Genomic DNA, 23642 nt, shown 5'->3' with positions numbered 1-23642 from the left:
GCCAGCATGTGGTGATAATAAAAAGCGGACTGATTTTATTTGGTCTTAATATTGCTCTTAAAATCTCTACAGATAAGGTACCCCCTCACTGCTGCACCCGGGGCTGACTGATCCCAAGGCACCCCCAGACCTGCCATAGGTCGCTGCTTCTGAGACAGGAGGACGGGTTGGCTCCATTGTACAGATATCAAAACAGAGTCCCAGAGATATAAATCAATGCACCCTCAGTTGCTCAGCCCATTAGGGTGTGAGCTGAGATGAAACACAGGTGTAGCAACTCCCACTCCAGAATTAAAAAGAAAATAGAATCTACATACCCACAGCTCTGGCATAACTCAGAATACATTGTGCTCAAATCTGCCCTCCAATTGCACAGGAGACACCTGACCACAGCCATGTATACCAAGAGCCACGCAGGGCCGACAAGAGAGAGCTCTGGGTGCCGGGTGTGGTGGTGACCCTTGGAGCCTCTTCTGCCCCCAGGGTCAGGACGCACAGGGTGACCATTGCTAGAGTGCCTGGGCCACCCTCCACATGCCCCAGGCCTCTGTCTGCCCATTGTCTGTCTGTCTGTCCAGCAGAGGAAGTATGACCTGCACTACCGCGTCGCGCTCATTGTCAACTACCTGGGCCACTGCGTGTCTGTGGCAGCCCTCGTGGCTGCCTTCCTGCTTTTCCTGGCCCTGCGGTGAGTCCACCCCGCCCCTGCTTTTTCTCTGCCCTCCTCCCACGGCACCCCCCTTCACCTCTCCCATTTTCAGCTCCTCTCCGGGGTCCCTGGAGCCAACGGACAAAAGGGGCTTAGGGAGGTGCCTGGGCACTGACCGCTGACAGGCATGCAGGACGCAAAAAGGGAGCCAGCTCTGGGAGACCCAACCATGGTCATCACGAATGGGAATTTGGCTCCTGGTGCAGCCCTGCCTTCACTCCAGGCTGAGCCTCTCCCTCGCCTGAGGAGGGGGTGGCAGGGGGCGCAGGCCCAGCTGACCCATGACCCCAGCTGACCCCTGACCCCTGCCCCAACTGAGCTCTGAGCCCGGGTGCAGCCTGTCCCGGCTGACCCCTGACCTGGTCCTCCCACAGGAGCATCCGCTGTCTGCGGAACGTGATTCACTGGAACCTCATCACCACATTTATCCTGCGAAATGTCATGTGGTTCCTGCTGCAGCTCATCGACCATGAAGTGCATGAGAGCAATGAGGTCTCTGGGGAGAGGTTTGGGGCCGGACCTGGGGGGCTCTGGGCTCTGGGGGCCCCCATCTCTCTTGCCCAGTCCTCGCGTGCAGACCTGAACCTGAGCTCACCTGCGCCCAATCATTGTCCTTCCAGAGCCAGGGGTGGGGGAATGGGGCTCCAGGCCAGGGTCTGGGGAGCGGCACAAACCTGACACCAGACTTTGGTTTATCCTGTTCCACTCCCCATCTTGTGACTTCAGCACCTCCCAAAGATTCCTTAGAGAAAAGGAGGCTGAAATTAACCTCTATGGAGCTTTAGATCAATTCATTCCAATGAGAGACCTGTAGGGATTTCGCCCCCATTATACAGACATGGAAACTGAGGCTCAGGGAGGTTAGATGACGCTGTAATGATGCCTCTACATCTGGGCCACCAGGATCTTGAGCAGGCCAGCCCGTTAGCTGCCCACGGTGGATTTGTGTCAACCACTGTTGTACTGTGTCCAAGTCATAAAACCAGAGCCCAGAGTGGAGCCATGCACAGAGCTCTTTGGCCCACCATTAGAGACTGCTCAATACATGGTCTTTGGATGGCTAGACCTGAGCACACACCCAGCCTGGTTTGACGCTTCACTTGGCCCCATGTTGAGCCCTGCCTCAGCACCAACGGAATTCAGTCAGTTTGGGGTGCCCTGCAGCCCATTGTTGGCTTGTACTGACAAGGCATCGTTAACTTGGAGAAAAAACAAGATTGGGAGGAGGGGATCTTTCGTATTCCACCTCAGCAGGACTTTCTCAGAACAGAGGAGACAGATGGCCGCATGGGGCCCAAGATCAGGGCTGGGACCATGGAGGAAAGTCACGGAGGCTGTGATCAGCTCAGCTGATTGATTATCTGACAGCCCGGCTGTTAGAGCCGGACAGAGAGGCGCTGAGCTGTCCAAGGGGACAGTCAACTCCCCATCACAGGGCTCCTCTAACCACCAATCCCCACATCCTCAGCTCTGAGGGTGCCCTGGGAAAGATGGCCAGGTAGGGTCAGCTGAGAAGAGCTCTGGCCTGAGGCCAGACCTGGCCGTGACCCATGGTGGCTCTGGGCAGGCTTGTCCCCTGAGGGAGAGGTAGTAGCCCTGCTCAGAGGGACAGGGACAAATTCCCCTCAGCTGAGAAGGCAAATGGCACCAACATTGATTTCTTGGCACCTGCCTTTGCCACCTCCATCTTCTTGAACCAACCTGCAAGATGGGATTATTCTTTTCTCTGCAGCACAATGAGGTTCAGAGAGGTATGGCCAGTTGCCAGAGGTCCCGGTGTAAGGAAGTCTCCCTCCAGAGACGGCAGTGATCACACTAAGCCCAGAATCTCCTAAACCCAGAGATTTGGGAGGATCACCTCCACCGCTGCAGCTCACCTTCACAGACCCCATACTAGTTCAATAACAATTGTCTTTTAATTGACTCACTAATTTTTTTCTACATGAAATTTCATAGTCCATCCCGAAATGGAAACCAGTCTGACTCGCTGTGAATTGAAGGTGACCCTCAAAAAAAAAGTGACGGTGAAACACGACAGTGCTGTTCGATTCTAGCCTCTCCCTGCAGAAAACTCAGAGCCAGACTCTCTCTTTCTTTTATGAAAAAGGAGATTAGAAAACACTGGGGAGAAGTCAGACCCCCTGGTACCAGGGGAGCCTGGCACTTTCTGAAAAAGTGAAAGAGAAAGGATGAAGCGTCCCAGAATGAGATTCGAGGGCGTTTAATGCCATGTCCATGACTCAACTCAAACGACCTCCCCTCCATCAGCGCCCAAGCTGTGCACTTGGGCCTTGGCCCCAGGCAGCCACTGACTGCTGCCTGCCCCGTGCAGGTCTGGTGCCGCTGCATCACCACCAGCTTCAACTACTTCGTGGTGACTAACTTCTTCTGGATGTTCGTGGAGGGCTGCTACCTGCACACGGCCATCGTCATGACCTACTCCACCGATCGCCTGCGCAAGCGGCTCTTCCTCTTCATTGGATGGTGTGAGGGTCCTGGGGGGACCTGCAGGGTCTAGTGGGGAGAGGGTACTGCTGACAGGGTCACCTCCCTTCATCTTGGGTCCAAGGATGGGACCACATTCCTGTCTACCATCCCCAGGACAGTCCGAGGATGCAGCCACTCCCCTCCACGCTGGAGAGGAAGAAGCAAATGGTCCCTCTGAAAGGACAGTCCACAAATAGCCTTCCTCTTCTTGCCTGGAATGGCCAATCCAAAGACCTTTGTCTCTGGTTTCAACAGAAAAGCTGGCCAGTTCCACTTCTCTATCAAAAAAATCTCAGAAAATCACGCTGTCCCCTCATCTCTCTGACCTGCTTGGAGGGGATGGCTGAGAGTCAGGGAGGGATGGGGGCAGGGGTCTAGGGACAGGGCCCCTCAAGGTCATGGATGGCCTGCCATTAGATGATTGGAAACAAGATCCTAGCCCTTTGTGGTCCCCCCCACACTGTGTTCTACAAGAGGGGCTCCTGACCATCTGTCTGTCCACTGCAGCTGTGTCTGTCCTTCTTTCAGGCGTCCCCTGCCCCATCATCATTGCCTGGGCCATTGGCAAACTCTACTATGAGAATGAACAGTAAGTAAGGACAGGCCAGCCATGGGGCTCAGAGGGATGTTAGGACAGGTCAGCCACGGGGCAAGAATTACAGCCACGCCAGGACAGTTCACTTTTCCATTGTCCTTAGATTGAGAAAATTTCCTTGGCATCCAGAGGTACTCATGCGATAGGTGTCAAGTCACCTTTGTTGAATTGAGTTAGGAGTCGTGGTTCCTTTAAGCACCCAATGCACGACCCCCTTAGCCTCTGGTAAGGCCGCCTCCTGGAGTTGGATGCGGCAAGTCTGGCTCCAGCCTTTCAGCTCAGAGCACCTCCAACTGTGGCATTGAGCCTCTCACAGATGCCCGGGCCAGGCCAGTGGAAGCTTGCTTTATTCTGTCATCCCAGTCTCTTCCTGGGGTGCAGTGTTCCACGCTGGGACCCTCTCTGCACCAGAGACTTTGAAATACTCAGCCTCAGCCCAGACGATGGCAATTCTGGCTGCAGGCCAGCCAGGGAACGGCGGGGAAGTTGGGTGCCACCAGCTGAGAAAAGAGGGGACAGAGGAACGTCAGTCTCTGTATACAAATATTCAAGGGGTCTCTGAGGATGGAGAGAGCAGATGGGATTTGGGAGCAGGGGGCAGGAATGGCGTGGGTTCTAAGAGCCCAACATTAGGAAGAGCTCCTAACGATAAAAGCTGCCCAAGAGTGAGAGGGCTGCTTTGAGAGGTAGTGAGCTTTCCATCAAAGGGGGTGTTCAAGCAAAGAAAAAAAAAAAAACAGGGCTGGGAGGCTGCAGGGGAGAATCCTACCTGAGGCAATGTGTACTGGCTGACCTCTGAAGTTGCAGAAGACACAGAATTTCCTAAAGTCTCTGGGGCCCTTTCTGAGGTCCAGTAGGAGTTGCTGGCAGAGCCAGACTGGGTCCTGGGCCAGCCCTTCCCCCAGACCCTGAAGCTTCTTCACCCCCAGCATCCCCAAAGAATAACCAAGCCTCTAATAGCCGCAAGCTTCCTTCCCTGGGTGAATGAGGCCAGGGATCGGGCTAGGAGAAGGCTCCCGCCTCCACATCTGCTGCTTTGTGCGTCTGAGTGCCTGGCACAAGGAGAGGCGGGTTCCAAGCAATGCGGGAACAGGTGGTACAGGCGGTTGGGCCCTGGCCAGCGAGGGGGAGCCCAGCTCTCCATTCATGAGCCTCCTGCATGTCCAGCCCTGGGCCCAGCATCCTGGGATGGGGTGAAGGAGCAAGGAGGAGGAGGAGGAGACCCAGGGCCTGCCTCAGTCTGTCTGGGGAGACCAGACCCTCCATGTAGGGCAAAAGGCAGCCCAGGTATGAGCCAGGGTGGTCAGCTGTCCACCCAGGCTTCGGGGGAAGGAGCAGCCATGGAGATTGGATCTCAGAAAGAGTCGAGCCAGAGGACCTTGGCCCCAAGGCTGCAGTGGTCCCCGGGCTGTGGTTCAGCAGGCCACTTACAACCACTCCGTCTTTGCAGGTGCTGGTTTGGCAAAGAGCCCGGCGACCTCGTGGACTACATCTACCAGGGCCCCATCATCCTCGTGCTCTTGGTAGGTCCTCAGTGGGAAGTGGGACAGGGCTGGGCACCAGGAGGACGGCAGAGTACCCACCCAGCAGAGATGCTGGGGAGGGACAGGGTCTGGATCGGCCCCCCCCGCACGCAGTCTGTATGCACTACCCCGCTGCCTGGCACCCCGCTCCCGGCTCTCCCTTCCTCACACTCCATGCCCTGATGCAGCCCCCTCCCCTCTCTGGCCCTCAGGTTCTTTCTCTGGGCGGAGAAAATCTGACTGGCAGATTTCTAGTGCCTCCGACATCTGACATCCCCTTGCCAGGTACAAGCCAGGCAAGGGGGCAGCTGGTGGCAAGAGAAGGGTCTGCGGGATTCTGTTCAGCCCAGACCTACATCTCCTTCTACCTGCAGCGACCCCCTCCAGGGCCCAGCCCACCGCCCCCAGCCTGGAGCAGTGGGACGAATGAAGTGTAATGAGCAATTATTCCTTATCCAGCTCCCCGCCCTTTGCCAAATGTATTAACATCTAAGGTATAATTGCCGCCCTGTCTCTAAACCACAACGAGCTTTAATTAAGGTAGAGTTTAAGTAGAGGCTGCATTCTGCAAGAAAAACGAACCCATTATATATCATATAAAAAAAAAAAAAAAAGACATACAAAAAAGCACCATAAGAAATCGGCACTTACTTAAGACTTACTTCAGGCTTGTTGATTTCAGGCTCCTGTATGTACCACCTTCCTTAAAGGGCCACCTGCTCCCTGTGGGAAGCTTGAGAGGGAGCACGACCCCGCTCTTGCACACAGCAGGTGCCTAATGGGGGTTTCTTTGGTCTACCTTGGAGACAATGACTCTTTATCTCTTTTTATTTCCTTACTCTCCTCCCTTTTGTAACTTCCTCAGGGATTCATTTGACCCCCCCATCTTTGGAGTGTCCTTGATGTATACGAACCGGAGATGACTAGGAAGGTTTTTTTACCCACTGCCTGAAATTCCACCATCAGGGCTCCATTCATTTCAGAGATAGAAGCCAGTCCTTGTCAGCAGTCAGAGGGGGGAATCATTGTCCTTGGAGTCCTAGATGCAGTGAGTCACTGATTCCCCCCTCCACCAGTGTGAACGGAAACTCCATGAGACCCATCCCCTCCCTGCCAGCTGCTGAGAGCCCATCCTGGAGGGAGAGGGCTTCTCATGAGCCTGGGACTCAGCCAAGGAAGGCTGGCTTGGGTGGGAAGCGAGCCCCCTCTGCAAAGATGTTGGACAGCAGTGAGGAAATGAACAGAGAAGGGGGACAGGCTTGGAAGGCCCAGTGACAATCCCCAACTCCCGCCTCCTCTCCATGCCCCCTTCTCCGGTTCCACCCTCACCAAGAGCCCCGTGCTTGTCTTTCCCTTTGGACCCGGCCCACACCCAGCTATATGCATAGACAGGGCTTCCAGGTTCCAAGCTCAGCCCTTCCAGAAGCTCTGTCTTTGTTACTTCCAATCCTCACATCCTCGATGCCTGGAAGTAGGGATGGTGCTCCCCGTCTCACAGATTAAGAACCTGGGAGATGAAACAGCTGCCCAAGGTCATCACTAATAGCTAGCTGAGCTGAGACTGGATCCCGCCATCCTTTCCTTTGGATACCCTGCCACCCCTGGCCTCCCCCAGCGGTCCACAGCTGTCTGAGAGACCCGTGCTCATTTCTGGGTTCTGGGAAGTGAGTTGGCTGGCTGGGTTTGCAGGAGGCTGTTGTCACTGTTGTTGGCGTGGGAAAGGCATGAGCTCAGTGCTTTCCATGAGTATTTGAACCTGTGTCAACCTTCCCAGACAGGCTCCATGGCTATCCCCACTGGACGGACAAGGAAGCAGAGCTCAGAAAGGTTAATTAAGTAATTTGCCCAAGGCCACGCAGATGCCAATTGGAATAGCTGGAATTAGAGCCATGCGACAAGGACTTGGCGCCAGATGTTCATGTGGGATGTGGTCCCCGGAAACACAACGAGGGGTGGGAGTAGAAGACAAGGAAGGGAGGAAACCAATAAAGGTTAAGCGATGAGCAGGCTTCCCTGGGGCAACACGTAGAAGAGTCTCAGAACTGACCCCTGGTCAGGAAGCTGGGTTACTTGCCCATACGCTTCATGCCCCATCAGTGGAGGTTGTCCTGGGGACCTTGAATCCCCACATTTCCAGCTCCCCTCTCCCCGTTTTCAGGCTGAGCTAGCTCCCCTGGCACCAGAGAAAGCCCCAAGCTGAGAACTGTCCCCTGCAGCTACAGGTGAATGATGTGTGGCACATGAGGTCTGTCCGGTGAAAGCCTTGGCTCTTTGTTCCACGGGTGGCGTCTTCCCCAGCAATATCCCGGCTGCCCCTGTTCCAAATGCAGCTCCCAGGGCCTCCACCTGCCACTGGGAATCTCTGGGGTGTGTCCAAGAGCTGCATTTGGAACAAGCGCCTTTGATGTGCATACTCTAGTGGGAGAACCCTGGTGTCCAGGGGCCTTGTGAGCAGGGATGTGAGTTGTCTGGGCTTTCTCTGCGGCCCAGCCAGGGCCCTGAACGCAGTAGGACTCAGGACTTGGGCCTTTGAGACTCACCAGGCTCCACAGATCCAGGTGGGCAAGCAGGCTAGCTATGTCGCTGGACTTGGTGAATGTGCGCTACAGGAAGCTGAGGCTGGGAGAGGTGGGGAGAGGGAGCTGAGATGTGATGGCAGCACCCCAATACCCAGAGCTGGAGGGGAGCGGAGGACACCCCCAAGGGCTGGGTCTACCTCTCCCAGCCTGGGTTTAAAGGACAGGAGGAACCGTGTCTGAAGCCAAGGAGGAAGAGATGTCAGTCCTCCTTCCTCCCTCCCTGCCCGCCTCTGCACATGCGCAGACAGGGAGGGTTTGGAAACCAGGCGGGAGGGCGGTGTCAGTGGCTCCCTGGGGAAGGGAGGAGGGTGCCTGCAGTGAAGTGAGGTGGAGAAGATGCTGTAAAGGGGGAGGCTGGGAACCAAGCTCAAAAGGAAAGAGTGACTTTGGGGCTGCACAGACCAGCCTGAGGTGGGGTGAGAGCAGTATCACCAACTCCTGCCTAGGGTGAGCAGAGGGGATAAGGCCTTGTCTCCCAGACCCTCCACACCAGCCCCTGTCCCTGCTCTTGCCTCAGCACATGGAACAGCGTCCTCTAGCCCAGAGGTGCTCAGCAATTGCTTGTTGACTAGATGGATGGGTGGTTGGATGGTTAGTGGATGTATGTACGTTACCTGTTGAGTAAGTGGGTGAGTGGGTGGGTGGGTAGATAAACTGATGAATGGAATGTTGAGTAGATATTTAGATGGATGGATGGATGGATGGATGTTACACGTTAAATAAGTGGGTGGGTGGGTAGATAAAATAATGAATGGATGGTTGAGTAATATTTGGATGGATGGATGGATTAATGGGTGGATGGATAGATGGATAAGAGTGGGTGGATAACTGAGTGAATTGGTTAGTGAGTTTATGGACGATTAGTGAGTAAGATTTAATGCAGGGAAATGTGGAAGAAATGAGAATATATTTTGACTCCAACAACCTCTGTTCTCACAGAAGTCATGAAGAATCGGAAAAGGTCAAGTATTTTGTATCACTTGTGTGAGAAAATTAGGATCGGCCTATGTGTTAAAGTGACCTCATGATCCAAGGGAATAGACCAGAAACCCAGGAGCTGGAAATTAGATAGGCCTTAAGAGGAAGCAAGGCGCAGCAGGCCGTGGGCAGCCCTGGCTGAACGCTTCCACCACCCCTCACCCTGGGTTCACCAGGCTGTGCCGCTGTGGTCACTGGAGCAGCAGGCCGTGGCTGAGGAGGGAGCCCCCCCAGGGCCCCAGAGCATCCTCAAGCTTAGGGGCGATCCAGAGGCCACAGGGATGTGTGTCCCGTGATGTCTGCCTGTGTCCCCAACCCTCAGAACTTAGGAGGCTCCAGAAATGACGGAGTCTCAGGACCAGTACTTGGGAGGGGTGTGTGTGTGTGTGCATAAACACACGCACATACTCAGACATGTGCACACATGTGAGCCAGCAGACACCCCTGGGCTAATATGTATCTCCTTCTGACCCATGGGTACTCTCCTGTGAGAGATCCCCAGGGTGTTAGGCATACAACACTCACTTTCCTGTCTACTCGCACTTGGAGATGGATGAAGAGAGACACAGGTGTGTCCGTGTCCCCAGGTCTACACTCACACAGGAACGCACCAAGGCAAACACACACAGAGCACAGACCCACGGGGAGCATTGAGAGGGCAGCACACGGGCACACAGACAAGCCAACACGGGTTAACAGGACACTTGCACACCCACAGAGACCCCATACAGCACAGGGCTGCCCCGGGAGGCCACATGGGCAGTTCCCGGGGAGAGGCTGGGAGCGGCAGGCTCCGATGGTGAGAGAAGGCCCAGAATGAAGATAAATGAGGCCCTTCCAGGAGCCAGCTGCTGGAGTCAGCCCAGCAGCCTGTTCATCTCCATTGCCTCAGGCGTGTCTGCGAAGAATCTAGAGATTTCCTGGGTGCAGGGGATGAATGGTGAGAGATTAATCACTCCTCCCAGCAACCGAGTTATTAATCACTCCATCTGGCCGGGTCTGCTCCACCAGGGCAGGGCTGTCCTCTGTCCAAAGGGCCTCAGGGAGACCCTCAGTTGACAAGTGGGGTCCCTGCAGCAGCGGGGGGCGGGCGGGGCAGAGCTCTGGGTGCCTCAGGAAGGAGTGACCTTTGCACCCTTGTGTACTGCCTCCAAGGCTGCTTTTCCTCCCTCGGGTCAGGGTGTGGAGAAGCAGGCTCTGGAGCCCTCAGGTGACAGGGGACCCGGCAAGTGGGGTACCTGCCTGCCCCGGTGAGGGAGGAGCAGAGGCCTTGGGACCCCAGGCAGGTGCTGGGGTGAGTGGGGTGGGACATGGATTCTCAGTGGGTTACAGGGGAGGCGGCTGTCTCTCCGCTCATCCCCACCTCGTGGTCCTTCCTTTTTCCCTCTCTGCCCCCTGTCCCTCCAGATCAATTTTGTATTTCTGTTCAACATCGTCAGGATCCTAATGACAAAGTTACGAGCATCCACCACATCGGAGACGATCCAGTACAGGTGAGTGATGGGTGCCTTGACCCTCAGCAGGGGAGGAATGAGGAGGCCATCTGGGCCATTCCCCTGCCTCTGGGCAGGGCCCTCTGAGTCCTCACCCAGGGCCCTCGCTCAGGCTCCCAGAAGAAATGCCAGCGAGTGAGGCCCCGCCTGCCTCAGGGGCTCAGATGGGTCTTGTCACCCTTCCCCCCCTCCCCAGGAAGGCGGTGAAGGCCACCCTGGTTCTCTTGCCCCTTCTGGGCATCACCTACATGCTCTTCTTCGTCAACCCTGGGGAGGACGAGCTGTCACAGATCGTGTTCATCTATTTCAACTCCTTCCTGCAGTCGTTCCAGGTGGGGCACGTAGTGGGATGCGGCCACAGTGAGCGCCCCTGACCTGGCGTGCTCAGGCACCCGTGCCCTCGCTGGCATGGTTCAGTTCGTATGCACTGAAATACAAGCACGTGCACACCCTGAACCCAGGCCCTGGCCCCGTCACTCCCACGCCAGGGCCCAGGCGGGCCCACCCCCGACTGGGTCAGGGTCACCCTAGCCTGCACCTCCTGCAGGCCCAGCCCCTGCTCTGAGGACTCATGGCAGCCTGTCACCCGTGGAGGACCCCGGTACACCTGCTCCACGATGGGGGCGCCTACCCAGCTCTGAGCCTCCGGGGTCCTGAGTCAGAGTGTTCCCCCAGTCAGCCTGTCCCCTCTCCACCCGCCGACCCCCCAGGCAGAGTGGCTCCGTGAGCAGGTCACTGACCTCTCCGTCTTCCTTCCCAGGGTTTCTTTGTGTCTGTCTTCTACTGCTTCTTCAATGGAGAGGTATGACACCAGGTCCAGGAGGCCTGTCCTCAGACCCCACTCCAGGGAAGTTCGAGGGGAGCCCCCCCAGCCTTTTGGGCGTCCCTGGCTCTGCTCAACTCTGCTCTGGAGAAGGGAGGGGAAGTCTGGAGAAACCACCCAGCTTTGGGGAGACAGGAATCCTGCCTGAGGGACTCCAGCCAGTTTAGAAGGTTGACTCTGCAGGTCAGAAACGATGTACCAACTCCCCATTGCACTCGGAGAGCTGGGTGGGCAGGAGCCCAGGCCACAGGGGCTCACAGAAGGAAGCCAGAACACAGGTGATGACAGGAGAGCGCTTTCCAGGAGCAAGTCAGGTGTGAGCCGTGCATCCAGGCCTTTATGGACCCAGGGAGCAGAAAGGCACCAGCGCATCCCTTCCTGTCCCCTACTGCCGCAGAGAAGTCCACAGGCCTTTGGGTGGGCTCCAGGGAGCCAGGCTCTGGTGAAGCTTGGTTAGCTTACAAGGCCCAGAATCCCAGCGCGGCGGACTTGGGGGAGATGTTCACTCAGGCCTGTGGTGGGTGAGGACACACAGTGGGTGCTGGGGCAAAGAGCAGACACCCTCCCAGGGCCCGAGAGCTTCCAAACACCCCAGACGAATGCCAGTGCCATCCTGAGCCCTCTTCACCTGCCCGTGCACAGGGCAATGGTGGGGTCTGCATGCCTGGGTCTCTGTCAATTAAAGCAGACCCCAGATAGGAAAGTCCAACAGTGGAGACCGGCATGTGCTGCAGGGCAGGGAGAGAAGGAGCCACTAAAGCAAGCAAACAATGAATGCTTATGGAACAGTTATTCTGTTCAACCATGTGCCAGGCTAGCATGTGGGAGACATGATCCAGTTTGCAGAAAAAATTCTTCCACTGCAATACAAATGAGACTAGAACAGCACCAGTGACGGGCAGGTCTTGAAGTGACTAGCTCTCCATCTCAGCTGCGTGCTGTGGTAAGCAATGCAGGTCTTTCAGGAGGTAGAGGAGGTCAGGGCTGCAGAGGAGGTGAGAAGGACCCTGCTTTTGGAAACAGCCGGTCCCTGGATGTGAGGGTGGCAGTCAGGGGGGCCGCCCCAGCCTCCCTTGATGGCCCTGCAAGGGGCAGGGAGCAGGGGAGGGGACTGGCCGGGACCCAGGATTGGCCTCCACAGGCCCAGCTGAGCTCCTCCTCCCCCGCAGGTGCGCTCGGCTGTGAGGAAGAAGTGGCACCGCTGGCAGGACCATCACTCCCTCCGAGTCCCCGTGGCCCGGGCCGTGTCCATCCCCACGTCCCCCACGCGGATCAGCTTCCACAGCATCAAGCAGACGGCCGCTGTATGAGCCCTCCGTACCCTCACCTCGCCCATCACTCCACCGTCGGGGCGGCCTCCCCATCCTCCTCCAGCACCTTTCTCTGGGTTCTCCTGGCTGCGCAGGCTCTGATGGGGGCAGAGGGAGAGGGGAGACCAGCTCTCCAGGCCGGCAGGAGGGAGGCTATGCAGCAGCACGAGGGGCTCCCGGGAACCAGGGCCGGCTGGACCCCAAGTCTCCGTGCGAGAGGGAGCTGAGCCGAGAAGTCACGGGAACCCCCCGAGGAGAGCGGGTCACAGGTCTTCAGGCGTTGCCCACACCAGCCTCTCTGGCTGGATCCTCACTGTCGCCCTGTTCACAGATGAGGAAACTGAGGCCCAGAGCCAGGGAGGGGCTCCCCAAGTCACACAGCTAGTTCATGACAGACCTGGGGCTCCTTTGCCCCACTCACGGCAAGGGTCTTCCCACCAGCGGCCGGGTGATGGTTGGTCCCACCCCCTGCCTTCTGCCTCTAAGTTCTGTGGCGCCCTCTGCAGTTGGAGGGAGGCACAGCAGCTGGAGTAAGAGATTCATTCCACTGGCTTCCGTCCCAGGGACTCTCACTTAGAGAAGCCTCACCTACACCCCATCCTCCTGCCCCTCGGACCCTTGGAAGGATGCTGCCTCCTTTGCTGAGAGCCCTCTTCTCAGCCTAGTCCACCGATTCAGGGCCTTGGAGAGGGGCAGGTGGGGAGGAAGATGTTGCCAGGGCAGCCGTACATGCTTAGACCAACCAGATACACGGTGTAGGACGAAACGGGGAGGAGACGCCTGGGGGACGACAGGCTGGGAGAAGGAGTAGGGTAGAAATAGCAGAAACCAAAGTACGTCTTAGGTGACTGGAACTAATCCCTCAGCGCACACCTGAGCCTGGGCTTCAGCCTCCCCTTCAGAAACAACATCTCCACTGTCTGTGAAATAAACTGTGCCTCTGTGGAAATGCGGCCTCCCCTCAGGTTTGAAGGGGTGCTGTGGGCCAAGGATGCTGGGCTGGGCCCATCATCATTTGCAGAGACTCTCGCCCTGGCCTGGGGCCGGTTCTCCCTCTCCACCTGTGCCTGCAGGTCTGTCCCGTATCGTTTGACCAGGCCAATAGCTGCCACTCCTCCCCAGCTGAAGGCAGTTTAATTCAGCGTGAAGGAGAGGCCCCGCTCCCCCAGCAGGCCATGGCCCATTCCTGTTCTGGAATCTGGAGGGAAATGTAGAGCAGCTCCCCGCCCCCCGACTGCAGTCTCCGGGAGCCACAACCAGGGCCATCTCCATCTTGGCCTCCATCCGCCCTTCCCTCCAGGAGAAGGTGGGAGGCAAGGGGCCGGAGGAGCCGTCAGGCTGGGGTTCAAAAGGGCTTTTGCTCTAGGTATGCCCCCTCCCCCATTTTTTAAAAATTATGTATCCCATCTTGCACATTTTTAAGTTGATATCTAATATTTTTCACGTAAGTTTTAAAACTTGTGAGGGATGTGATTTCTGGCATTTGGTAAATATTTACATTTTAAAATAAAACTGCCATGACCCTTTAAAGTACATCTTATGAAATCCAGACACAGCAGTGATTTAATACTCTCATCTATTTAAAAACAAAAAAACAAAACCCACAACCTGCTCTTCTTTAACGGTTGGAAATTTTAGGTTGTTCCTTTTCTATTTGAACCTATATTTTCATTCCATTCTCCCTACAGAATTGTTTTTGCTAATGCAGCATTTTTTATGGTTGCAAGTTTTTTATCGCTCACCTTATCATACTTCTCTGCCACAAATATATATTTAGAAATCGGAATTTAAATAGTTTCCTGTGACCAAAGATTCTAAGAGTTTTTTAGAAAGTTCTGGATTGAGTTATTACAACTAATTTTTGATATAAAATATAATGTACAGTTGATTAAAACAACATAGATACTAAAAATTTTTATAAGTAATTGTTAAACCTAAAAAGGAAAATACTGAAAATACTGAAAGGAAAATTGTTAAACCTAAAAAGGAAAATACTGAAAACACATCTTAGTGAAACAGATAAATTAATTATTTGTGAATCTATGGATGAATCAGGATTCAGCATCATTTTCTTTTTCCATTTTTATAGCTCTACATGCTGAGAAGCCTTTCACACAAATAAGGAGATGTCACCCAATTCTCTGAACTCCTTCTGAGATGCGTGCCCAAAATTGCATAGTGATTTATCATCACAAATGATCTGTCAACTGGCCACTTGATGAAGTCCTCTTCAAATTTGGCTGGGAAAAATGAAATGAAAAACTCAGACTTGCCAAGGGCTTTGTTGTCTGGAGAACTAGCTCCTTTGGTGGTTCACCCGGGGCACCTGGGTGCCCCTGGCGCTTGGGCTGGGCGGTGCACGTGTGAGATACGCGGCACCGTTTCACACCTGTGCGTCTGAGAGGGGTGGGGCGCCCTGACTTAGTGCATCCCCCGGATACAGAACCCTTGCGGGTCTTGGAAAGTCTTCCTGCACCCTCAGAGGCAACACGATGGCCGCTTCCATTAGCATCATCGGGGGCTCTTGCAAATGGCTCGGCCCCAATAGGCCACTTGGAGAGCCCTGCAGCCGGAGGAGCTGAGTGCTAACTGGAGCAGCGCAGAGAACTCAGGCCTCCGCACAGCCTCAGCGCCAAGTCCTGGCCACTCATTACCCCACGGGCCTGCTCCCTGGAGCTCCCCGAAGTCACTAACCCTCGTGCAGCAGGGCTAGCAAGAGGGAGCTGTTTGACCTGCTCCCTCTGCAGTTGGGAGGGGCCCCTCCTCGGCCCTGTGCTGACCATGCATCCCCTCTTCACCGGGGCCTCTGGTCACGGCCCCGCTGAGCTCTGGCTTTGAAATGCCACCAGAGCCATTAGGCCCCCTCTCTGGGTCCTACACTCATTAACCTCGTTCGACCCCCGTTCCTCGCAGCCAAGCCCGCTCATTAGCGTCTGCTTCAGTGTAGACAGCCCCTGGCCTGCTGGCCTTCCTGGAAAGTGGCCTCATTAACAGACTCTCCTCTTTAGCAGGCAAGTTCCCAGACCCCTGTGCCCTTAGGCTCTCCTGTTTAACCCTTTCAGCCCCCTGATTTATAAAGCTGGGGGAGACTCGAGACCACAAGGGTAGTCCTCACACCAGCCTTCCGGCTCCACTGCCAGCGAGAGACCATGGAAAGAGCCCTGTCCCCAGCACGGCTGCCACCCCCAGCTCATCATCAGAGTCGGGCCACAGAGTGCCTGCTGGGGTATGAGCCCATAAACGACACGTATGTCAGCAAGCATGGCAGGTGATGGTGGGAAGTGAAACACAAGTCTGACATTTCCCCGCTGGGAGGGTCCATGTAAGGTGCTACCCAGCGAGGCTGAAGCCTCTAGACCTGGTTTCCTGTGGAGGAGATGTAACTAGCAGGAGAACAGAAAAGGGACTTAAGGTGGAGTTAAGATGCAGAAACTGACCGCCAGCACGTGGACTTACATAGAGAAGGAGACACACACAGAGGCTCACAGGCATGGCGGCAGACACCCCTGGGGCCACAGAGGGGGGCCCAGGTGGACACAGAGAGACCCCTAGGGACGCACAGAGGTAGACCCAGACACGAGACACACACATGTCCATCAGTCAGTCATTCCCCATTTACGGGGCACCACTGTGTGCCCAGTATGGAAATAACACTCTAAATAAGACAAAGTTCCCGTTTCGAGAAACTCAAAATCTAGTTGAGAAGAAACAGCTCCCAAACAGTACAAGGTAAAAGCAGGAAAAAGGATCGGTGCTCTGCATCTCTCCCCGGGTGGATTTCTCAGTGTCCGTTTCTGTCTGTCCTCGTGGGGAAAAGGGGTCAGTCAGCCTCTGCAGTCGCCACCTTCTTCAGCCCCCTGCTTTTTCCACATCTCTGAGCCCGTGCCCTCCAGTCAGACAAGGTTCATGGGACACAAAGCCTCAGCCACCCTCCCCTGTTTCTTTCCCACTTCCCTTCATCCAAGCCCGGGAGCTCCCTGGACTGACAGACACAGACCCAGTTCGCTGCTCTTCCTTCCTGAGTGTCTCCAGAGCCCCGTGGGCAGATGGGGCGCAGGGGCAGAGAGGCAGCTGGATGAGAAGGGAGCTGTTACAGGAGAGACAGGTGAAGGGCACCCTCAGAACATGTCGTCCCCTTTACATGCCTGGCGCCATCGTGAAGCAGTTCTGGGGCCTGCGAGGCCCCGGGGGAGTCATTTCCTAGAGTGACATTTTCATCCAGGGTCAGGGAGAGTTTGGTGGACAAGAGCTGTCCCTCCAGCCCGGGAGCCTGGTTAGGGACCCACTGCTCCGAGGACACCCAGAACCAATGGAGAGCAGACTTGGGGAAACTTGATTTCCAGACTGGGTGGGATCTAGGAATCAGCGCTTTCAACAGTGTTTCGGTTGCTGTCTGGTGTGGGAGCCACTGAACAAGGGAACATCTCTTGTCTCTTCTTTACAACACACACACACACACACGTTTGTGTACTATAGAAAGAGAAAGTGAGTGACCTGCTTTTCTGGAAACCTCGAAGGAGGGGTGGCTGCAGCAGGAGGGAGAGAGGCAGGTTTAAAACATGTAGATTTGTTCATCAGAATGCTCAGTATGGTTTCCAGGCTCTGCCGCTAAGGTGCCACTAATTCTCCGGAGGGGGCGCCCCCTTAGAGATGGTAATTAGCAGGAGGAATGGGAGGAGCGTGGGCTGAGATCACTGCCCTGTGGGGATTGAGTTTCCTCCAGATTTTCTTGTTACGGAGTTCTTCCCAGAGCTTACGGCCATCCCACAGAGCTGTAACGTGCCTTCCTCACCACAGAACTATCACAGTGGCTTGCATCCGGCAAATCCTGTCCTGCAGGACCTGACTCAAAGAGCCTCTCTTCCAGGAAGCCTTCCTGATAGCATCAGTAGGACGTGTCCTGACTGGGAGCTAACAAAATCCCCGCCAGACTCCACCACTGGGCCGGAATTGCTGGAGACATGTGCTGTTACTTATGCCCATAGCTAGAACTCTGCGCCCGGTAGGCACTCTAGAAACATGCAATCAATAAACTGGCCTTTTCTATTTGTTCCACCCAGAGCTGGTTAACTCACAGGCTAGAGTTCAGTGCTAGCAAGACAGACCATAGGCACAAAGGTTCTCAGAGATCTATTGGCTTTGCACGAGGAAAAAAATCCATTCTCTGGCTCCATACCTCACCACCAACAGACCCCAGAGGCCAGGCCCAGACTGAGGGCATCCCCTCTTCTCCACTTCACATGTAGACAGAAAACTGGAGGAGCTAAGCCTCCACATCCTTCCAAGACTCTCCTGCAGGTGTCCACAGATTCATCCCACCCGAGGGGCCCCACGCCTGGTGGGTCCTGACGTCCTGCTGGGTGGACGGTGAGCCTGGCCTTCACCAGGTAGGGTGACCAGACCTGGTCTGCCCCAGCTCATCTAGGTTTACGCCTATTGTCCTGGTGTCATTAAAGGCATCCCTCTTACTCTCACAAGTGTCCTGATTTAGACAATAAACTACAGCTGACCCTTGAACAATGCTGGGGAGTGGGGTGCCAACCCCGGGCAGTCAAAAATCCACTTATAGGGACTTCCCTGGTGGTCCAGTGGTTAAGACCTCGCCTTCCAACGCAGGAGGTGCGGGTTCGATCCCTGGTCGGGGAGCTAAGTTCCCACATGCCTCGTGGCCAAAAAAGCAAAACGTAAAACAGAAGCAATACTGTAACAAATTCAATAAAGACTTTAAAAATGCTCCACATCAAAAAAAAAAAATCCACTTAGAACTTATAGTTGGCTCTCCATAGTTGCTGTTTCACATCCAGGGATTCAGCTAACCTCGGACTGTGTAGTTCTGGAGCTCACATTTCGTGGGAAAAAGTCTGCCCATGTGGACCCATGCAGTTCAAACCTGTTTTGTTCAATGGTCAACTCTGTATAATCACCCTACTTAAACCCCACATTTGTCTGAGTTCATAGGAGGGGCCACAAATCCTGCTTGAATAAATGAATGAGAGCCAGATCCCCAGAAACTTCCAAATGTTAGCTACTACACTTTGGAAGGAGAGCCCGTGTAGAAGGGACCCTCTGAGGTAGAGTCCCATGTCCAGTCTGGATATCTGCTTGTTGGACAAATGCGTGAGCACGGGGGGGCAGAGAGGAGCTGAATCTAGATCTGGAAGAACGAAATTCATCCCTCAGTCTCTGTTGTGAATACAACAAAGTAATTAATCGTGATTCTTAATTAGCTCTTCAGGGCACTAAGGCTCCCTCTGGTTCCCTGAGCCCCAACTGGCGATAAACAGTCCGGCAACATGGATCCCCATGGAGGCCCCTCTGCCCAAGAAGGTGGAGAAATTCAAAGACCTGCCATTTCTTCCTGCCTTCTCCAGTTCCGGCCTCCAGTTCTCTGGGGAAGGCTGGTGGTAGACCCGCGAGCGGCCCTGCAGCTGCCTCCTTTCCTTCTTATTCTTCCAGCTCAGCCCCAAATACATCGTCCTTTCAGGGCTTTCCAAAGGGTGCACTACGGGGTCTGTGCCGCTAGTTCCTAAGCAAATGAACTCCCCCTGCCCTGTGTCTCTAAATCCGTCTCATTCCTCTGCCTGACACAGATTCTGGGCTCTCCCCAACACCATCAACAGGCACACTTGAATGGTAAAGTCTGCATCTGAAGGAATGAGGAGAAAGAAGTCCTTCCTTGGAAATGTGATGGATTCTCTTCCCTAGAAAAGTATAAATGTATAATGTGCAAAAATATAGTGTATTCAATAGCACACGGAATGTCTACAGAAACCCTCAAAGGAACCACGGATCCAAGTTTAAAAGCCCCTGACCTCCGGATAAAATTTAAATGCTCTGATTTAGCTAATAAGAATTCCCTGTGTTGGTGGTGTGTGTTAGAAGCACCAGGGCATTTAAAGCCGCACAGGTTTCTGAGCCCACTCCAGACCTCCCGAAACACGATCCCGGAGGTGGAAACTCGCACTTTTAACAAGCATCCTCACACAGGAGGGCCCTGGGAGCCACCAGCACACAAGGCCCTTCCCGTGCTGTGTCTCCCACTGTGCCCACCTGCCCTGGCAGTGGGCAACTCCTTCCCGGATCCTCCTCAGTGGCCACACTCACCTACAGTACGTACGTAAGGTTGGATCTCCTCCAGCAGGTCATGAAGGGCATGAGGGCAGGGGCTTGTCTGCCCCAGCCCTGAATTGCCAGTACCCAGGAAATGTCCGGGTTTCAAGAGAGATTTCACTTGAACTAAGGGTCCCAAAAGCATGAATCTGAAAGCCACTGAATTTGCACAATTTTAGTGCCTTTGTTACCAACCTGGGTCCTTGGATTCTTTAATCAGTAAAAATTGATAGGAGGTCAGACCAGAAATTCAGGCAAGGCTTTATTGGGATTCATGCTGCAGCACGAGGGAGCGAAACCAAGTAACAGGTGCCCTCTATCGCTCCCCAAGCGGGGTTGGGTGACAAGCCAGCTCCTTAAATGGGGTGAGTGTAGGGGTGGATTGGTGGGCTGGACAGGAGGCGTGGCTTAGGTGCTCTGCCCCCCTGCTTGGTGGTGCTGTGTGCAGGGGTCACGCACAGTACCCTGCTTTTGCTCCCAGCACCTCAGAAATGACAGTTGGTTTGTGGCGTTTTTGTATCTTATTGTTCATAATTGCCCCAAGTCCCAGCCTTTCTCACCTTGCCCTCTTTCCTTTTGGTGCCCTGGGGGTAGGAAGTAGTTTTCTAAGTGAGATTGCTGGAGGGACCTTCTACTGAGGCACAATGGAATGAGAAAAGACAGTACACAGATTTGTAGAAACTGTAGGTCCAGATGGATCAGTGCATTGAATGTGGAGAAAGGAAGGAAGACGTGAACATTGCATGGCTCTGCATGGCAGATTGGACTAAAAGTTTTTCCATGTACTTTCTCATTCAATCCTCTTAAAAATCCCGCAATACAGGAACTTCCCTGGCAGTCCAGTGGTTAGGACTCCACACTTCCAATGCAGCGGGCGCAGGTTCAATCCCTGGTCGGGGAACTAAGATCCCATATGCCACACAGTGTGGCCAAAAAATAAAAAAAATTTTTTTTTAAAATCCTGCAATATAGAAAACTCAGTCTAAAAAGAAAAAAAAAAGGTAGCTACCATGAGTTACCAGTTCCTTTTAGGGGGCCTCACCCGGATCCAGGAACTCCTGTCTCTAAAAGGCCTTGGAATCTTAAGAGTTTCTCTGTCTGGAATCTCTTCTTAGGTCTACAGGTTTTATAAAAATTTTTAAATTTACTACTTTCATTTTGGTTATAATCTAAAAAATTTAGTAAAACATATTTTATCTTAAAACACCTTTTTCACAGGATCAATTGAAAGACAGTTTAACAGTACAAAACTTTAGCTCAAGTTTCTCAAACTGAGGATTCCCTGATATATTCCAGGGGGTTTAGAGATCTGTTTCTTCTACAAAGTCCACTACAATACCAAGTTTGAGAACCTGCCTTGGTCAGAATGACTCAGAGGCTGTGGGGATTTTGCCAAGTGGGGCAGGTGTTTTGAGCCAAATGTTGATCTATGTATGTATGTCCAGGGAAGTCATCTTGAAGTAAGCCAGTTTTTACACCAAAACACTGAACGTGGCAGCTGCCCTGGAGAAGATGCTTTCAGAAGTCATTCAAGTATTGATATTTCTTGAGCACCTACTGAGTGCCAGTTACTCCTCTGGGCATAACGGAGGATATAGTCTTGAATGAAGTGACCCAAATCCTTGTCCTCATGGAACTTACATTCTGATGCGGAGACTGAAAATTAAACAAGGCAAACAAGCAAAATATGTTATGAAGTGTTAAGCTCTAAAGAGGAAAAGAGGACCAGAAATGGGGGTACGAAGGGTGTATGGATCTTAATGTGCCTGATGGGGAGAGGGTGTGGCTCAGTGTTGAAACTGTAGATGGAATGGCTGGGGGAGTGTTCACTGGGGTGATGGCTGAACAAAGTCCTGGAGGAAGTGAGGGAGAATGGGTAAGGATTGGGATGGAAAGCACTGCAGGCAGATGAACAGAGAGGGCAAAGGGCCTGCTTCCGTGTGTGCTGGGCAAACAGGACAGAAATCAGCGTGTGTGTGTGTGTGTGTGTGTGTGTGTGTGTGTGTGTGTGTGTGTGTTTGGTGGGGAGGGGGAGGGGGCCACGCAGGTGTTATTCTTGAGTGACAAGAAAAGCCACTGAGTTTTTAGGTTGAATGGGATCACTTTGGCTGCTGGGTGTGACATAGATTGTGAAGGGGTGCAGGTACAGCAAAGAGTTCAGGTAAGAGTCTTTGGCAAAAGATCAGGTGGGAGATGGCAGTGCCTTGGACCAGGGTGGTGGCCCAATTCTGAATAGCTAGTGAAGATGGATCTGATGGCCTGGATGTGGCACGTAAGAGAAAGAAAAATCAAGACTGGCATCTGTTGTCACTAACCCAGAGGACAGGTTAATGGAGTGGACCAGTTTGCAAGCTTGCTTCAGAATTCTTCTTAGAAAGATGGGAGCTCTGGCCTCAATTTAAAAAAGAATGTTCATATTTTTTAAAGCTTGTCAGTGCTTTTTTTCTTTCCCATAATCTCATCCTGCTTAATCTCACTGTCAATTAACTCGTCCTCAGATGCAGAACAGTGGGTTTTGATGAGCCAAAGAAGGTTTTAATTAGCCTGAATTGTTTTAGTTAGCATAACTGCTTCTGTGCTAATTGCTGGTGATTGAGTTTTAAGACCCAACAAAGGCAGACATTGGCTGGAAAAATTCTACTTCGGCTCACTTCTGCACCAAGTCCTGAATGGTAAAAGAGGAGGGCAGAGAGCTTTGGTTCCCAAAGAGAGAAGGGCCCTCTCTTCCCAGCCCCAAGCTCAAGAAACTTCCATTAGGGTCAAGCTCAGGCTGTGGCCTGGGACAGAGGTGTGGAGGGTTAGAGCAGGGCTATCACAGCTAGATTCTCGAAGAGTCAGGACTGGAATCCACTTTGCAGGGTTTCCAACACAGAGCTCACAGCTGCACCCACCCCCATCCAGCAAGATCACAGCTCCTTAAGTAAAATCACCTGGGGAAACCAAACTCCCACTTCCCCATTCCCACACCTGCTTGTCTAATTGTGTCACTGGATACAAGGTTCTTTTAAATTCACATTGTCAAAGAGAAGCTCCTTTTGGGAGAGTAACGGGTCCAGCACTTCACATGGCAAGAAAGTGCACAACAGTGCAAGAGTAGGGAAAACACTGAAAGGAATAAGAGGGACGACGCCCCCTCTGAGGGAGCCCCTAAGGCTCATCTTGACTACATTGTCCCTGTCCCCAACACGTACAGTCCACAGCATCTGGGCTCCCACAGAGGAGACAGACAGTGCACATTTGCTCATTCAAACAGACCCTTTCTCTTTGAAATCCAACTAATCTAACTGCCCATGACCCAGGACTGGGTCTCTCCATCCAGTGTCCACAGCTGCAGTTCTGCAGTCTCCTCTCTGGCCAACTTGGAGTGGGCTTAGAATTAAAAAATAAAAAATCAAGCCTTTCTCATTTAACTCAAGGGCCACCCTCCACCCCCACCCCACTGGGCCCAACACAAGTTCACCTGCCGAAAGTTGTGCTGATGGAGGGCTTTCTTCTTTCTTTCTAAATGAGGACACGGTTTCTTTAATAGTAAAGAATTGTCAGCTTTAGGTTATACACATTGCCCACGGTAACACTGCCTGTGTGTCTGAGTTGATTCACTTGTGGACATGTCTGCCTCCAGAGTCTACCCTTTACTATGATAATACCTCACCAGCAGGAAATGACATCGGGCAGGAAAACGAGAATGGTCATAGATTCCGGACCCAAGTATCAACAAGCGCAGAGCAGTCAGGCCAAAGACAGGCACCTCCCACTCAGCTGGCTCTGGTGGTAACTCGCAGGAGTGAGGGGGAAAGGTATTACTCAGCTGTTTATGGACAGACCTACTAAAAACTTAAATCATTCTGTTCAACCAGCTTTCAGAAAAGGAAACGAACCCTCAAGGAGAGGAGAAAAAGGAACAAGTGACTCAGGTGACAGCTCTCCCCTCTCCAGGTGAGAGCCTCTTATGGTTCCCGTGTAATAACTCTTAGCACTCCTTACAGACCCAGACAGCAGACAGCTGTGCGTACGTTTATGCCCTAGCTGCTTGCA

At 53.5% G+C, this 23642-nt stretch overlaps 1 protein-coding gene across 5 annotated transcripts in view; it reads left to right on the top strand.

The window, feature by feature from the left end:
- The window catches only part of CRHR2 (corticotropin releasing hormone receptor 2), a 44523-nt gene extending 31077 nt beyond the window's left edge, over positions 1-13446 (top strand). For 3 of the 5 annotated variants that reach the window (XM_082471875.1, XM_082471874.1, XM_082471877.1), the window contains 9 exons: positions 579-688; positions 1084-1201; positions 3042-3195; positions 3725-3785; positions 5242-5314; positions 10279-10364; positions 10561-10696; positions 11125-11166; positions 12357-13446. In XM_082471875.1, the coding sequence (XP_082328001.1) occupies positions 579-688; positions 1084-1201; positions 3042-3195; positions 3725-3785; positions 5242-5314; positions 10279-10364; positions 10561-10696; positions 11125-11166; positions 12357-12497 (921 nt within the window). In that variant the 3' untranslated portion in view covers positions 12498-13446. The remainder of the gene's footprint in view (positions 1-578; positions 689-1083; positions 1202-3041; positions 3196-3724; positions 3786-5241; positions 5315-10278; positions 10365-10560; positions 10697-11124; positions 11167-12356) is intronic. The other 2 variants (XM_082471876.1, XM_082471878.1) reach the window with 1 other exon arrangement.
- The last annotated feature ends 10196 nt before the right edge of the window (positions 13447-23642 follow it).

Source organism: Balaenoptera physalus (assembly GCF_965194825.1).
Source record: "Balaenoptera physalus genome assembly, chromosome: 8".
Taxonomy (NCBI): domain Eukaryota; kingdom Metazoa; phylum Chordata; class Mammalia; order Artiodactyla; family Balaenopteridae; genus Balaenoptera; species Balaenoptera physalus.
The sequence above is the reverse complement of the archived record's forward strand: the minus strand, read 5'-3'. Positions and strand labels throughout refer to the sequence as shown.